This window comes from Sylvia atricapilla, chromosome 22 (assembly GCF_009819655.1).
Source record: "Sylvia atricapilla isolate bSylAtr1 chromosome 22, bSylAtr1.pri, whole genome shotgun sequence".
NCBI lineage: Eukaryota > Metazoa > Chordata > Aves > Passeriformes > Sylviidae > Sylvia > Sylvia atricapilla.
In genome coordinates this window covers 1,863,622-1,879,346 of record NC_089161.1, presented here as the reverse complement: position 1 = coordinate 1,879,346, position 15,725 = coordinate 1,863,622, and the positions used below count along the sequence as shown (strand labels likewise).

The 15,725-nt window shown below is 42.5% G+C and overlaps 1 protein-coding gene across 6 annotated transcripts; it reads left to right on the top strand.

Annotated features, from left to right (window-relative positions):
- The first annotated feature begins 1,159 nt into the window (after window positions 1-1,159).
- LOC136370633 (cyclin-dependent kinase 11B) lies at window positions 1,160-14,927 on the top strand. 6 transcript variants are annotated; one of them, XM_066334139.1, is made up of 20 exons: window positions 1,162-1,356; window positions 1,998-2,113; window positions 2,435-2,559; window positions 3,090-3,228; window positions 3,772-3,902; window positions 5,051-5,173; window positions 6,297-6,395; window positions 6,494-6,512; window positions 6,564-6,622; window positions 7,347-7,412; window positions 7,904-8,079; window positions 8,565-8,655; window positions 8,896-9,017; window positions 9,340-9,445; window positions 9,988-10,109; window positions 10,262-10,369; window positions 11,082-11,198; window positions 11,444-11,592; window positions 12,756-12,945; window positions 14,079-14,927. In XM_066334139.1, exons 1-20 carry the CDS (start codon window positions 1,246-1,248, stop codon window positions 14,169-14,171), a joined length of 2,262 nt encoding a protein of 753 aa, XP_066190236.1. In that variant the 5' UTR covers window positions 1,162-1,245; the 3' UTR covers window positions 14,172-14,927. The 6 variants fall into 6 exon arrangements, with proteins under 6 accessions (XP_066190238.1, XP_066190237.1, XP_066190236.1 ...); XM_066334137.1 differs by having other exon boundaries at window positions 1,163-1,356; window positions 6,300-6,395; window positions 6,494-6,622; XM_066334138.1 differs by having other exon boundaries at window positions 1,165-1,356; window positions 6,494-6,622; window positions 7,910-8,079.
- The last annotated feature ends 798 nt before the right edge of the window (window positions 14,928-15,725 follow it).

Sequence of the window (15,725 nt, the reverse complement as noted above, 5' to 3'; positions counted from 1 at the left end):
CTCCGGTACCACCAGGAAATACACATCCATTACCCTTCTAAACTCTTACTAATAACACATAATCCAGTATAATGATACATATAGCAATCACGTAAATATTTGCGAAAAGCCAACTTTCTAATAGGCATTTATAACACCAGTCACGTTAATATTTGCGAAAAGCCGACTATCTGATACCAATTTATCCCAGCCTCGCTAAGGACTGCCGTTAACCAGCGCGCCCTGAGGCGGCGTGACGTCACCGGCGGCGGCCGGAAGTGACGCGTGAGAGGCGCGCGGCTGCTCGGATCCCTGGTGGCGGTGAGCGGGGCCGGGGCTCTGAGGGGCTCTGAGGGGTCCTAAGGGGGCTCTGAGGGGCTCTAAGGGGGCTCTGAGGGGGCTCTGAGGGCACACCGAGGGCTGAGGGGACACCGCGGGGCTCCGCGGTTTGTGGGGGTTTGTGGGGTGACCCCAGCGCGGGCCCGCCGGTGGCAGCGCTCCGTGAGGGCCGCGGGGCTCTTTGGCCTCCCCGGGGCTGGGCCGGGGTTGGCCGCTAAAATCGGCTCCGTTCCGCGGCGTGCGGCAAAACCGGGAGCGCGGCACGAGAGAGAGACAGCGCTGAGTTGGCTCAGCGGGGTATTCCGCCAGTCAAACCCTCGGTTGTCAGATTTTTGCTGTTTATACGTGTCGATAAACCAAGGAGTTAGTGCTCGTTGGCTCTAAGTGATGTAGTTCTCTTGTTAATTAATATTCTGCCTTCTCTCGGTTAATTATTCTTTCACTGTTTGTGCTAATTAGTGCCGTGCTCAGTCTTTCTCGTCTCTTGGGTCAGTGGTCGTGCTGGAATTACCTTTTCCTCAGTGACAGCTGATTTCAGCACTGTCGCTGAACTGGCTTCATTGTTTTTTATCCTTATCTCAGGAGTTCTGCCAGATAGCCCATAAATTCTGCATTCCTTGTGTCCTTTTTCCCCGAACTTTGTTAACTCTCTCGAAGTCTCAGGTCATAATTAAATGTGTGGCACCAAAGCTTGGCCATAAACTCTTTTCTGTGCCCTCCAGCAGCTCTCTGAGTTCTTAGCAGAGTCTTTCCTCTGGGTTGAAAACAAACATTTTTGGTTCACCCTAAATCAACTCCAGCGTGGCCTTACACAAAAAATACAACATTAGTGTTTGCAGTGAAAAAAAAAAGGGATGTAAACCCGATTTATTTGTGGCGTTTTTCAGCATCTCCTCCTTTTACAGAGGGTGGTTTTTTTTGACTCAAATGGGTGATGAAAAGGATTCTTGGAAGGTGAAGACTTTAGATGAGATTCTCCAGGAGAAGAAGCGAAGGAAGGAGCAAGAGGAGAAGGCAGAGATCAAACGTATGAAAAATGTGAGCTGCCCTTTGGGATTCATTTTAATGGAATTGTTTGCTTTATGTATAGAAAAACTGCATTTTAATGGGCTGCAGTGCCTGTATCCTGGTTTTCTGGTGATTTTTCTGATTTTTTCGTGCCCTGGTAACTGAGTTCTTTTCTGTGTGGTCTCTTAATTCCAAAGTTTAACAAAAATATGATGCTTTGTGAAGATTTCATTAGTCTTGCATTATGTACTGTGCTTTGTTAACAGTTATTGATCAGAAAAGATAAATAAATTAATGTAATCAAGTGTGACCTGCAGTTCAAGGAACAACTTTTAAAGATTTTATAGAAAAATCATTGATTTGGAATCACTTTCATGTTGCTGTTTGGTTTTGTGCTGCTGTTTACAAAGTAATTACTGCAGAAAAAACCCCACACAACAGTTACTGCCATCCTCCTCAGTGCTTAATTTTGTCTAATTATGCCCAATTAATTCACTTCAGCTATAATTGCAGTCAAAGTGCTGCTGTCACAAATCAATGGATTTTACAGGGGTGACCAGTGCAGGCTGAATTTTTGAGCCAGCAATGGAAGACTTCAGTAATATTTAATTTTTTTTTGTTTTGTGCCATAAAAATAAATGGATTTTTCCTCTCTGCTGTGATTCCCTCAGTCAGATGACAGGGATTCCAAGAGGGATTCTCTTGAAGAGGGGGAGCTGAGAGACCATCGCATGGAAATCACCATCAGGAACTCACCTTACAGGAGGGAAGACTCCATGGAAGACAGGTAAGAGTCAGGAAATAAAAGGAGAAAAAAATTCCTGAAATTAACCTTTCAGTGTGCTGAGAAGAGGGTTTCAAATATCTGAAGGGGAAAATCTTTTATTTTTCTAGTGTGCAGAAGTAGAAATCCTTTTTTTTTTTTTTTTTTTTTTTTTTTTAGAACACACCAGGGTAACTTTTTGATTAAGATTTATCAGCATTGTGCTCCAGTTTTGATTTAGGCTTATTGTGGAAATTCGCTACAAAATGAGAATCTTTTCCAAACAGAAAAATCTGTGGATTTCCCCTATCACCTCCCTGAGTTTGTTCCTGTCCTGCCTTTCAGGGGAGAAGAAGATGATTCCTTGGCTATCAAACCACCCCAGCAAATGTCCCGGAAAGAAAAAACCCATCACAGGAAAGATGAGAAGAGGAAAGAGAAGCGCAGGCACCGGAGTCATTCTGCAGAAGGTGCTTCTTTGGGGAGCTTCTGCTTTCTGGGACTAGAATAAATAACAATAACTCAGACCAAAGGGAGCACAGCAGGTGGATAAGACAGAGGGATTCAAACTTTTGTTATTTCTTTGGCTGTGTTTAGTGCCCTTAGGGGAATGACAGGGGTGTGAACGTGGTCAAGAGGACAGAAATCACTTTGAGACAGGGACACTGAGGTCACTTTTACTCCTTGAAGCCTGATAAGATTCTCTCTGTCTTCACTGAGTGAAATCTGATCTTTGTACCTGCCAAGTAAAAAAAAAAAAAAAAATCCTTTCTAGAGACATTCCCGTTGTCTTCCTGTCAATTACAACAATTTTTAAACTTTAACATAAATATTCTTGCAAGATCTTACAGACTTTAGGCTTTTTAACACCCTTTCAGAGCTGGATTTTCATTTTAAGAAAACAACAGAGGTCACAGCACTAGGTTCCCATCAGTTTCACCCTCTGTGAGTTTTGCTTTGGTGACTATTTCGAGCGGTAATCGATTTCTGTTTGTTCAAGGGAAACATGCCAGAGTGAAAGAGAAAGAACGGGAGCATGAGCGTAGGAAGAGACATAGAGAAGAGCAGGATAAAGCCCGGCGTGAATGGGAGAGACAGAAACGGAGAGAGATGGCAAGGGAGCATTCCAGGAGGGAGAGGTACATCCATCCCTGCCTCCCCTGGGGAGGGACATCAGCAGCTGCCTCCTGGGAGCATTTGTTCTTGTGAAATGACCCCCCCTAAATCAAAAAAAATCCCCAGGGAAAACTTGTCTGTATTGCTGGGGATGTGTTGTGTGATGGGATGTATTTTTCACTTTAATGAAGGGCTTCATTAGCACGGAGATTCCAGGTGAATTCGCTGGGATGGAAAGATTGGATGGTCTTGTTGCAATCTTAAAATAAAATGAAAATACAAACCAGATTTGCACAGTTATCAGGGGATTAATTAACTGAACTGGCTTAATTTCTGCTTAAATCCTGACAGGGTGGAGAACTCCTGGTCTGGGTCTTTAAAACCTGTTTTTTAAAGGATCAGCTGAAAAACTCCACCTTTTTTTTTTTTTTTTTTTTTTTGACTGATTCACAACTGGAAGTGTTGATAAGGAAGTTGAGCTTAGTGCTTTGGTGCTGCAAACCAGTTTTCCTCCTCTTTTCACCAGCTGAATTTTGTAAGAAACAAACAAAAAAATTATTTTCCAGAGATCGTCTGGAGCAACTGGAGAGAGAAAGGGAAAGAAAAATCCGGGAGCAGCAGAAGGAGCAACGAGAGCAAAAGGAGAGAGAGAGGAGAGCTGAGGAGAGGAGGAAGGAGAGGGAAGCCAGGAGAGAAGGTGACTCTCTCTGCATAAATACTCTTCATATTTACTGTCACTTTTCCTATCTGCTGACACAGTGGTGGAGTGGAGGGATTGAAAGTTTGGGTTTTTTTTTTTTACTTAAAGCAGTGCCAGAATTTTAAAGAAATTGAAGTGGGGAGGTCTTTGACATGGGAGGGAAAAGGAAATATAAGTTTTACGTGGGGAGATAAAACAATGTGATGATGTTACGTGCCTTAAATATCCTCCAGGTTGATCAGTCAGTGAGTCTTTGCCTCTCCCTGTCAGAGAGATTGCCTATAAAAACAAGATTTCTGGAGGTGCTGCTGTGTGCACCAGCACAATCCCAGTGGTTCTGAACTCTTTGGCTGAGTCTAACTCAGTTTGGTAGAGGTTTAAACCTCAAAATTCAATGTTTTAAGGATTTGGGGGAATAAATTGCAAAGAGGGAGGGGTCATGTAAGTATTCCAGGCATGGAAAATGCTCTAGTGGGAGTCAGGTGGGGAGATCTGGTGCCTGAACAGTTTTAAGTTCTGAGCTTGAACTCTTTGCACAGTGTGTTGGGTATTTGCAGTCTCAACTCAGATAATTTTTGGTTCGAGGTTCTCTGTCCCAGCTCTCAGAGGTAAAAATCAGAGCCCATTGCTGTGAGCAGGTGAAAAAGCTTATTCAAGAATAGCAGAACAAACCATATTTTTTTGCTTTCTCTTTCTTGCTCAGCTCATACCAAACAGCTCCTTTTTGTGCTTGGCTTTATGCTGATAATCCTCGATCTGTGTAACCTTTCATTTAATTGGTTTTATTGTTCTTGAATGTTCTGTCAGCTCCTTCTAAACCTCAGCTGGTTTGATTCTTTTACATATTTTCCACTTCTTTCTCTGGCATTAATGCTTTAGAACCAGGGTGTTTCCTGTGTAACATACAGGGCAGCTTGCTTCTAAGTGTGGCAGCAGCTTTCTCTAAGCAGTACAAATCCATATTTTATTTGAGATAAGTCAAATCATTCTCCCAGATTTAAGTAGGTTCCTTTCCCACTCTTCCCCCCCCTTACCCTGTAAAAAGAAAAAAAAAAAAAAAAGCATTCAAATCAGGTGGCTGTGGCAGACAGGACAACTCTTAATTAGGCAGATGTAACAATTTCTTGTGGTTTTGTTTTCCCTAGTTTCTGCACACCATAGAACAGTGAGGGAAGAATATGGAGACAAAGTAAAAATGAGACCCTGGAGTCGCAGCCCTTTGCGCCAGCAGAGAGACAAGCTTGAGCAAGGAGAGAGCAGGAAACCAGGTAGCATCTGCCACTCTACACTGTCTTGGGGGCCAGCAGGAGCTGGGCTTTGGGGTAGTGTTTGATTTTTAGTCTCAAAGAAACATTCCCAGGTGTTCAGTTCAAAAGTATTGTCCAGCTCAGCTCCAGCGGCCTGACTCTGGAATCTTCACAAATATCTCTTTTCTAAAGCAGTGCTGGATTTGCAGGAGTTGCACGAGTGACAAATGGACTGGATTTAGGGGTAGGAGTGGCAACTGGAAGAGTTTCAAAATGAGTTACCCCCCCGTTCAGTGGTGAAAGAAGCAGCTGACTGAATTTTTAAAACCCTGCAGTTGAATTCCCTTGCAGGTTAAAAAGGAATTGGTTACTCCAGCTCCAGTTGGATTTGGGGTTAGGAGCTAAATTACCTCAAAAAGTGAACTCACAGGGATCAGTGTAAGCATCACTGATTCTGTCTTCTTGTAGAAGAAACTAAATTCTTAAGTCAGAGTTCTGCTTAGATGGTGAATTTTGTTTTCCAAGGCAGAAAATGCTCCCACCTGAAGGTTCTGGGGCTAGAGAACTTGCACAAGTGACCTAAAAATGCCTTTGTTTGAAGGAGGAAAGCTCTGTGTCTGCCTTGCTAACGTGTGCAGCTCTGAAAAGAAGTGTAGCCACTCAGAGCAGGATGGGATCAGCTGGAATTCCCTGTGGAGGCAGGCAGCAAGGCCTGGGAAACTCCTGCCTCACCAACCACCAGGGATTTTTCCTGGTGAGCACTGCACTGGAGCAGTGAGCACTGACAGTAATCAGGGGGTAGGGACCCTGTCCTGGTGATTCTTGTCAACTTGGGGATTTTCCCCCTTTTTTTCCCCTGTTTTAATTCATTCTAGAAGACCTTAGGAATACAACATATTTAAAAATCAGCTCAATATTCCATATTTTTGGCTGTTGATCCAGCACCACTGCAATTCAGAAAAGCTGTTTGTCATTGAGCAGAGTGTGAAATGATTAATTTTTTTATTATTATTGCTCTGACTTTCCAATACTGAATGTTCAGCACTGATTTAATGCCAGCAGAAAGTGAAGCAGTTACCTGGGAATTCAGAGGCTTGGAAGTGATACTCAATTAGCACTGTGTTTTTAATTTTTATGGTTTCAGCTGTAAAAGAAGAGAAACCAGAAGAGAGGGATCCTCTGTCAGACTTGCAAGACATCAGTGACAGTGAGAGAAAAACCAGCTCAGCAGAGTCTTCCTCAGGTGATTAAATACAATTTAGGAGCTGTAATTAATTGTACAGATGTAATTAATTTCTCTGCTGAGCAAACAGTGTTAAATGCCTGATTATTCCTGGACAGAATCTGGATCAGGCTCAGAGGAGGAGGAGGAAGAGTCCAGCAGTGAAGGCTCTGAGGAAGAAGGGGAGGAAGAGGAGGAGGAGGAGGAGACAGGAAGCAATTCTGAGGAAGTGTCTGAGCAATCAGCAGGTGAGAATCACAAAAGGCTTCCAGGGGTGTGTAATTTTATATTTTAGCTTATCCTGTGTTGTTTTATTTGAACATTTTCCTTTTCTCTTAGTCTAGGCTAGGCTGAGACCTCACAGGTCAAGATAACTAAAAAGAAAATCCCAAGTACAAGTCCTATTCTATCCTTTTGTGTAGAGGTAATACCAATTCTTATCTCAGAAGCCAGATCAGAAACCTGACAACCATTTTTGTCAGAAGTTCAGGTGGTTCCATAACATCAAATATTCTGCAGAGCAGAATTTGCACTTGGGGGGTGGTGAAATCCAAATATCTCGGTCATTTTGAATTATTTTCTGTTGCAAATTGCAGAACTTTTTTTTTTAAATGAATGAATGTAATAACACAAAGTTCAGTAAAGAAGTCTGTGTGCAGCCATTCTTGTCATTAATTAGTAAAGAAAAAGCACAAGAGCAGGCTCTGATGGCTGGGTGCTTTCCTTTAAAATCAATTACAGTTAATAAGCAAATATTCCTAATTAATTTACCTGCCCACATCCCAATTCCCAGAGGATTGGCAGGAGTTGTGTTCCCTGTTGGAAGCATTTGCTGTTTGAGTAAAACAGAAGTGCTGGGTCACTGCCAGTGCAGAGGTCTGGTGGGCTAGGAGAGGATTTCTGCAGGGATTTGCCTCCCAAGGAGCTGCAGAATTTGGAGTTTTTCCAATCAAACTTGGTTGTGTTTTGCAGAGGAGGTGAGCGAAGAGGAAATGAGTGAAGAGGAGGAACGGGAGAATGGAAACCACATCCCAGTTGGTACAATGCAAATACTGACTGTTTTAAACTAGTGTTTGCCTGAGTCTTTGCAGCTAAACAAATCTATTTCTGTAAATACTTAAAAGCTATAAATGCTATTCTCATGTCAAACTCAGAAATTCCTTGAAATCTGCTCCAAGCTTTATGTTTAGAGGGAATCAGTCTAATGAGCTGAGGTTTCCTTCTCTTTCATTTTGTGTTCTTTTGTCCTGCCCTCTCATCAAAGGAGCTTTGCAATCAGAATGAGGCATCCTGGGTCAGTTTTCTCTTTCATTCTGGTGTAAAGATTTCTTTCTCTGAGCTGCTGCATTTAACACTGGAAATTGCAGGTGAACTCTTGAAAGCGTCACCTTTGCCAAGAGGAGAAATTTGACTTCTCCACAATCCTCTCCCCTGCAGTGCTCAATGTTGTCACCACCTTCATTTGCCTAAAGCTGAGTTTAATTACTCCAGACAGCTCCTCTTTCCACCACTGATTCTGACTTTTAAAGTTCCAGAGTCGAGGTTTGACCGGGATTCTGCAGGGAGTGAGGTGGAGGAGGAGGAGGCCGGGGAGGGATCCCCTCATTCCAATGCCATGACAGAAGGGGAATATATTCCTGATTCTCCAGCTTCTTCCCCCATCGAGCTGAAACAGGAGCTCCCCAAGTATCTTCCTGCACTCCAGGTAAAGGATCACCCTCTTAAATGTAGCTAAGAATGTAATTATATCTGTAATTACATCATTTTTATCTGTTATCTTGGTATTGCTGTCTGAAAAGAGATCCTTGTGAGAGGAGAGTTCTGTTACCAAAACCAGAGACTGGTTATTCTTTAGGTAGCCAACAGCAAAGTGTAGAAATATTAATAAAAATGACATTTTTACTAATTAATTTATGTGAAAGGTGCTAAGTTGCTGCCTTTGTGGCAGATATTTCAGATTGTTCTGTGCAAAAGTGAATGGAATAATTCAGTTAATCTGCTGGAACACAGGCTCTGTCCAGGATTCCTTTAAACTCTTTGAAAAATAAACCCCAAAGATACCTTTTGAATCTGCTTTATAGCTGAATTCTTCTGGTAAATTTTAACTGTGAGGTTACTGAAGTTTTTAAAAGAGCAAAACCTTCCCCCAGGTGCTGGAGGAGTAAATGTTGTCCCTGTGTTTTTTTCCAGGGATGTCGCAGCGTGGAGGAATTCCAGTGTTTGAACAGGATTGAAGAGGGAACCTATGGTGTGGTGTACAGGGCAAAGGACAAAAAGACTGGTGGGTATCAGTGCCCTCCACTTCCTTCAGGGTATTCAGGGCTGCACTCACGAGCAAATTATCATTCTGCATTGTTCAGTGATGAACAAAATCTATTTAAAATATTGCTTTACCAGCAAACTGCTCGTTTTCAAGGCAAAACAGCACAGTTAATTAAGTATTTAATCAGTGAGAGAATACTGGGGCACCTGGTAATGTGTATTTATTAACTGTGTGATGGGAAATGTGTTTCCTTTGCAGATGAAATCGTGGCTCTGAAGCGACTGAAAATGGAAAAGGAGAAGGAAGGTTTTCCCATTACTTCCCTGAGAGAAATAAACACAATTCTGAAAGCACAGCACCTAAATATTGTCACTGTCAGAGTAAGGCTGCAATCTTTTATGTTTGAAGTGCTTTTGTTCTTTAAATACTCCTCTTGGCTTTTAAATATAAAAATATCAGCAAACTTGACAGATCTTGCTTCTGTGAACAGTTGTGTGCTGCTCCTAAGGCTGTGTAGAGATCACTGCCTACACAATCTGATCTTTTACAAATACTGAGCTGTGTTTTTAATAGAAAAAACACATTTTCTGAGGATTTTACCAATGGCAACCTCCATCCTCTTGCCAGTACATTTCTGAAATAGATTTTGGATGCTTTTTAAACACCACGTGCAGGTTTTGCTCATCTGGTTGTGCCTTGCAGGAGATCGTTGTGGGCAGTAACATGGACAAAATCTACATTGTGATGAACTACGTGGAGCACGACCTCAAGAGCCTGATGGAAACAATGAAGCAGCCTTTCCTGCCAGGTACAGTTTTGTTTCCCTTTCCCTGAAATTCTCAGAGCTGGAAAAGTGGCCAACACAAATGGCCCTGCTGGCAGCAGGGAGCTGGCTTTGGGCAGTGCCATGTGTTGTTTTGGAATGTCCTGTGTTCCTTGGAGCTGAGACTTCCTGGCTTTTTCTGTTTGTTCTGTAAAACCTGACACAAATGAAGGTGTTGGCTGATCCTCCTGGTGATGAATCCAGCTTGTGTGTTTGGGGTGGAGCTGTTCAAAGGTGACACTGGGGGAGTTTCACCTGTGCTGAACTGGAAAAGAGCACTGGGCTTTAATTTTGGCCTCTTTCTATGAGAGACAATAATTTCTGAGCATAATTTGGATGGATTTCAGCTGCCTCAAATGAATTTTGCTGTTCTGTGACACGTTTTTATGGTGCAGGCTGTACTGGGCTTTTAAATTGCCACTCCTTCCTGCCCCTTTTCCCTGTTCTCCATACAAAAAACCCACAAATTAAAGGTAGATTTATCTTCTTCAATGCATTTAGGGATTTATTTTTTTTAATCATTGCAGGGGAGGTGAAGACTTTGATGATTCAGTTACTGCGAGGGGTCAAACACCTCCACGACAACTGGATCCTTCACCGAGACTTGAAAACTTCCAACCTGCTGCTCAGTCATTCAGGCATTTTAAAAGTAAGAATTGGGAGAAAATTGTGGAAATCAGAACAAATTCTGTGCTGCAGAATTACACAGAATTAAAGCTGTGCCCGAAGTTCTGTGCAGTGGCCATCGTGGCACTGATGGTGAATGAGCAGTGCTGGAAATGTTGCTTATTTTGCTTTCAGGTTGGAGATTTTGGATTAGCTAGGGAATATGGGTCTCCCCTGAAGCCCTACACCCCTGTGGTTGTGACCCTGTGGTACAGAGCTCCAGAGCTCTTGCTTGGAGCAAAGGTGAGTTCCTCCTTGTTCCTCTGGCTGCTGGAGCAGTGACTGCAGCCTGACTGTGGTTCATAAATCATGCTCAAAGTGTGAGCATGCTTGGGTCTTAATATTGGTTCACAGGGGAAAATCCTGAATATTCAGTGACATCTAAAACCCTTCATCCTCCCCAGACAGAGGGTGGGGTGGGTGACACATGGATTTTGTCCCTTGGAATGCTGATGTGGTCAGTGCTGATGGATTTCTCATGGATTATGGCAAAATGTCACCTTTGGCAGCTGGATTTTAAATGCTTTTTTTAAATTAGTCTAAAACCTGGGACGTCTGACAGCAGAACAAGGTTCTAGAATGTTCCTTGCTGATAACTGAAATCTGGGTGAAATCAGGGTTCTGTAGGGCTGAAGTGACAAGAGCCCTGCCAGAAAAACAAATACTGGCTTGTCAGTTGTGCTGCTCTTGGTGAGTGGAAAAGAGAGGCATCAGTGTAGAGACTTTCACCTTTCATCCTGAAAGATTTGTGTGTGTTGGTATTGCTCATAATTCCCAGGAATCAGAACTTTGAAATAAATACAGCTGAGGTTCTTGGGTGTGGGACTGGTTGTGTGTGTTCTGCTAAAAAAAAAAAAAAAAAAAAACAAAAAAAACCAAATAAACCCTCCAAACACCTCAGTGAAAATACCTTCCTGATTTTTCTGAGGTGTAATTTTGTCTCCCTTCTCTCCAGGAGTATTCCACAGCCATAGACATGTGGTCAGTGGGGTGTATTTTTGGGGAGCTGCTGACGCAGAAGCCGCTGTTCCCAGGGAAGTCAGAAATCGACCAGATCAACAAAGTTTTTAAGGTAATTTTTTTTAATGTTTTGGGATTTTGACTGATTTTAGAAGCACAGAAGCATTAGAGTAGTGCTTGTTGCTCTTTAACAGAGATTCAGCCTTTGTAAAAGGTTATTTAATCTGCTTTACAACACTTGGAGTAGGCTGAGACCGTGATTCGTTGTGTCTGTTTTCTCTGGATACTTCCCAACTCCTAATGAATAGATAAAGGACTGCACTCTTGAGTTTATTAATGAGATTATTTAATTTGCAGGATCTGGGTACTCCCAGTGAAAAGATTTGGCCTGGTTACAACGAGCTGCCAGCAGTGAAGAAAATGACCTTCACAGAATATCCCTACAACAACCTGCGCAAGAGATTCGGGGCTCTGCTCTCTGACCAGGGCTTTGACCTGATGAACAAGTGGGTACCAATGTGTGGGCAGGAAAACAATTTTCTGTGTTGTGAAAGGTTTATAGAATCAAGCCCAGGCTGTGCAGTTGCACTGTGTTACAAGAGTACCTGGTGTGTTAATAGAATGTTTAAAATCTCTCTAGAAATAGCAAAAATTGTAAAATATTCTAATGGAATTATCCTGGGTCCCTTTGGAGCTTTATCTGTCAATCCAAGGGTCTGAGGTATCCAGTGATTTACACCTCTGGGAGCAGGTCCCTGCAGAAGCTGCTTGGATGTGTAGTTCCACCTGCTGTCCCATAAATTACAGGTTCATGGAGGAGCCTGCCTTAAAAATCAGCTCTGTTAGGTGATGTGGCAGCAGTCATTAACAGGATTACACCAAATTAATAGAATTACACCTAATACCCAGTCATAGAATATACAAAATTAATAGAATGATACCAAATAATAGAATTACACCTAATACCCAATAACAAAGTTATACCAAATTAGTAGTTACACCCATTACCTAGTCATAGAATTATACCAAATACCAGTCATAAAATTAAAGCAAATTAATAGAATTATACCCAATACCCAATCATAGAATTAAAGCAAATTAGTAGAATTATACCCAATACCAGTAATAGAATTAAAGCAAATTAATAGAATTATACCCAATACCCAATCATAGAATTACACCTAATACCCAGGTAATAGAACTATACTCAATACCCAGTCATAGAATTATACCCTGTTAATAGAATTATACCAAATCCCCAGTAATAAAATATTACCAAATTAATAGAATTATACCCAATACCAGTAATAGAATTAATCCAAGTTAAGAGAATTATACTCAATACCCAGTAATAAAATTATACCAAATAAATAGAATTACACCCAATACCAGTAATAGAATTAATCCCAATTAGTAGAATTATACCCAATACCATTATTAAAATTAAAGCCAATGAGCAGAATTATACCCAATACTGACCAACAGAGTTACACCCAACTACCAGCATTATCCCAAATTAATAGAATTACACCCAACACCAGTAACAGAATCATCCCCGATACCCACTGCCAGAACTGTGCTAAACATCACGAAACCCTCAGCCACATTCCTGAACAATGCACAGTTTGTGGCAGGGCTGAAATTCCCCATTTTCCCTCCTCCTTGGCAGCTTCCTGACCTATTACCCTGCGCGGCGGATCACGGCCGAGGACGGGCTGAAGCACGAGTACTTCAGGGAGACCCCCCTGCCCATCGACCCCTCCATGTTCCCCACCTGGCCAGCCAAGAGTGAGCAGCAGAGGGTCAAGAGGGGCACCAGCCCCAGGCCCCCCGAGGGAGGGCTGGGCTACAGCCAGCTGGTGAGTGTGGTACTGCTCCAGAGCCTGCCCTGGGCTTCAGTTGGGGTCCTGAGATTGTCCTGCACTAGGGAGAGTCCAGTTTCCTGTCCCAAAGGCAGTGCCTGGTGAGTGTGGTACTGCTCCAGAGCCTGTCCTGGGCTTTGATTGGGGTCCTGAGATTGTCCTGCACTAGGGAGAGTCCAGTTTCCTGTCCCAAAGGCAGTGCTGGTGAGTGTGGTACTGCTCCAGAGCCTTCACAGGGCTGGGCTTTGATTGGGATCATGAGATTTACCTGGGCTGCCAGGGAGAATCCAGCTTTCTGCCCCAAAGCCCAAGGGAAATCCAGCTTTCCTTCCCACAGCCCAGGGAGAGCCCAGCTTTCCTTCCCAAAGCCAGTGCCACTTACTGTTCTGCTCCCAGAATCACCATTTCATGGCATAATCAGAAATGTCTGGTTTATCCCAGTGCAGAGCAGTTTCTGTTTTGAAAATGTTCATTGTTTCACATCTTCAACTAAGCTGTTAAATTTGGGCTTGAAATAAATCCACAGCTTGGTAAATAATACAGATCTTGGGGATAGAAACAGATGCTTTTTTCCATTCTTGGAGAATTCCTAAAAGGCCTGGCTGGTGTTCTCTCTGTGGCGATATCTGTTTTATCTATCCCTGGGAATTGTGCTGGCCTCATAAATATGGCATATTAGGTTCCTAATTCCAGAAGATTCTCATTACAAGTTCCATGTCTCAAATGGCACTGTGCTGTTTGTATATTGTGCCCAATTTACAGTTTAAATAATACAAAAAGTTTATTTAGCCTTGATTTTTCTGGGTGTGAACACTGCCATGGAGGATGTGCACTGTGTGGTGGATTGGATCCTCAAGAAGTGAAGTTTATATTTATTTTATACCCATTTTTTCTCTTTCTCATGCAGTCAAAAGTGGCTACAGGAACTAGAAACATTCAAACTGCTTTTAGCAAATTTTGAAATAGCAATATTTAAAGCTTACGAATCAACTCCAACTGTGATGCCACTAAATCAAAGATTTGTTTCTCATCTTGAGATACTTTGATTCTTTTTGTTGTTCAGATTTTTGGAGAGGTCAGTGCAAATTCACAGCCCCTTCTCAATAATGCCCTGTGCTTGTTTTTCACAGGGGGATGATGATCTGAAGGACACAGGTTTCCATCTGACCACCACAAATCAAGGAGCATCTGCTGCAGGACCTGGCTTCAGCCTCAAGTTTTGAACTCAACCTGAAAAAGGGGAAAAAAACCCACAAAAGAAAAAAAAAATCACCATTCATGTGAGTGGATTTGAGTGCCCCAGTTCTGTTCTCCATGTCAGGGGCACCAGATGTTTTTCCCTGTGAAAAAAACTCAAAGATTATCACAGATTCCAAGGCTCTTGTTTTATAAACCAATGTGGAGTTTAACTGCTGCATTCCATTAGAGGACTGGAGTTACCTGAAAACCCCAGGATCATCACAAACTGTGACAAAGGACAACTTGAAATAACAGTCCTGGAACAGTTTCTGGTTTATTTTTAGGGGTTTTTTTTCTGGTTTTGTTTTTTTTGTGGGTTTGGTGTTTTTTTTGTTTTTTGTTTTTTTTTTTTTTTTTCTTTTTTGAGGTTGTTTTGGGGGGTTTTTTTCCCTTGTAAATTTGTAGAATTAAAATACGTTTTCAATTGTTTAATAGTGTGAAGGATTTCATTGCTTCACATGCTTCAAAGTGGGATGTTTGTGACAGTAAAGAGAGTTTATTTTTTATTTTAACTAAGTAAATTGTTTGTGTCTGAATGTATTTGGGGCAAAAAGAAAAATGACAATTCTGAGGTTTGTGTCCTGTTACCTTGGAGAGAGCTGGGCTGGGTTTGAGAATTCCTGACCAGATTTTTTTTTGTTCTGTAAATGTATTTACAGTGGTGCAAAACAAATTACTCTATTGTTTTATAAATCAAAAAGATTTAATATGGAGACTTGAAACTTTTATTTGCTATGAAAGTTTTTGTGTTTGTTGTTTTTTTTTTTTTAAATATGCCCTTTTTCCATCCAGAGAAGAACTCAGCTTTAGTGGTTGTGCAAGGCCACATTCCAGTCCTTTCTGGGGAAAGAGGAGAGGAGGAATCATGATGGAATCTCATCCTCTGGAGCCCCTGATTTGTGAAGCTGTCACTTTGTTCTGGGAACAGGGAGATCTGGAAAACACCACATTTTCTTGCAGCCACAGCTGGGCACCAGGCCAGTGAGGGATTAACTCAAATCCTAAACATTTTATCAGTTTCAGTCCATTTTGGAGAGGTTTTTTTTTCCTGGGTAAAGGCCGTGGGGCTGTGGAATGTGGATGTGCTGCAGTTGTGGAAAACAGGCTGGTTGTTTTCCTGGGGAGGGAAACAAAACTCCCTGTTCCCCTCAGCCCTGAAGGAGAAACAGCTGAACCATTGCTGATTCCAGAAGCTTCCCCAGGAACCCACGGAGAAGCAGGAGTGCAGGGAAGCTCTGAGGGATTAAACCATGACCCCACTGCATAGCTGGGCTGTGACATGGAATTGTTCCTGCCCCCAGCTTTGCCAGCCACTCCTGAGCTCCTTTCCAGCTGCATGTGGCACTCTCACCTCATCCTGGGTGCCTGACGGAGGAAATCACCTCATCTCCCACAGGACTCCAGGCTCAGACCCCACAGGGACCAAACTGGGCACCTCAGACCCCTTAATTACCAAACTGAGCAGCTCAGACCCCTCAAGGACCAAACTGAGCAGCTCAGACCCCTCAAGACCAAATTCTGGGCAGCTCAGACCCTTC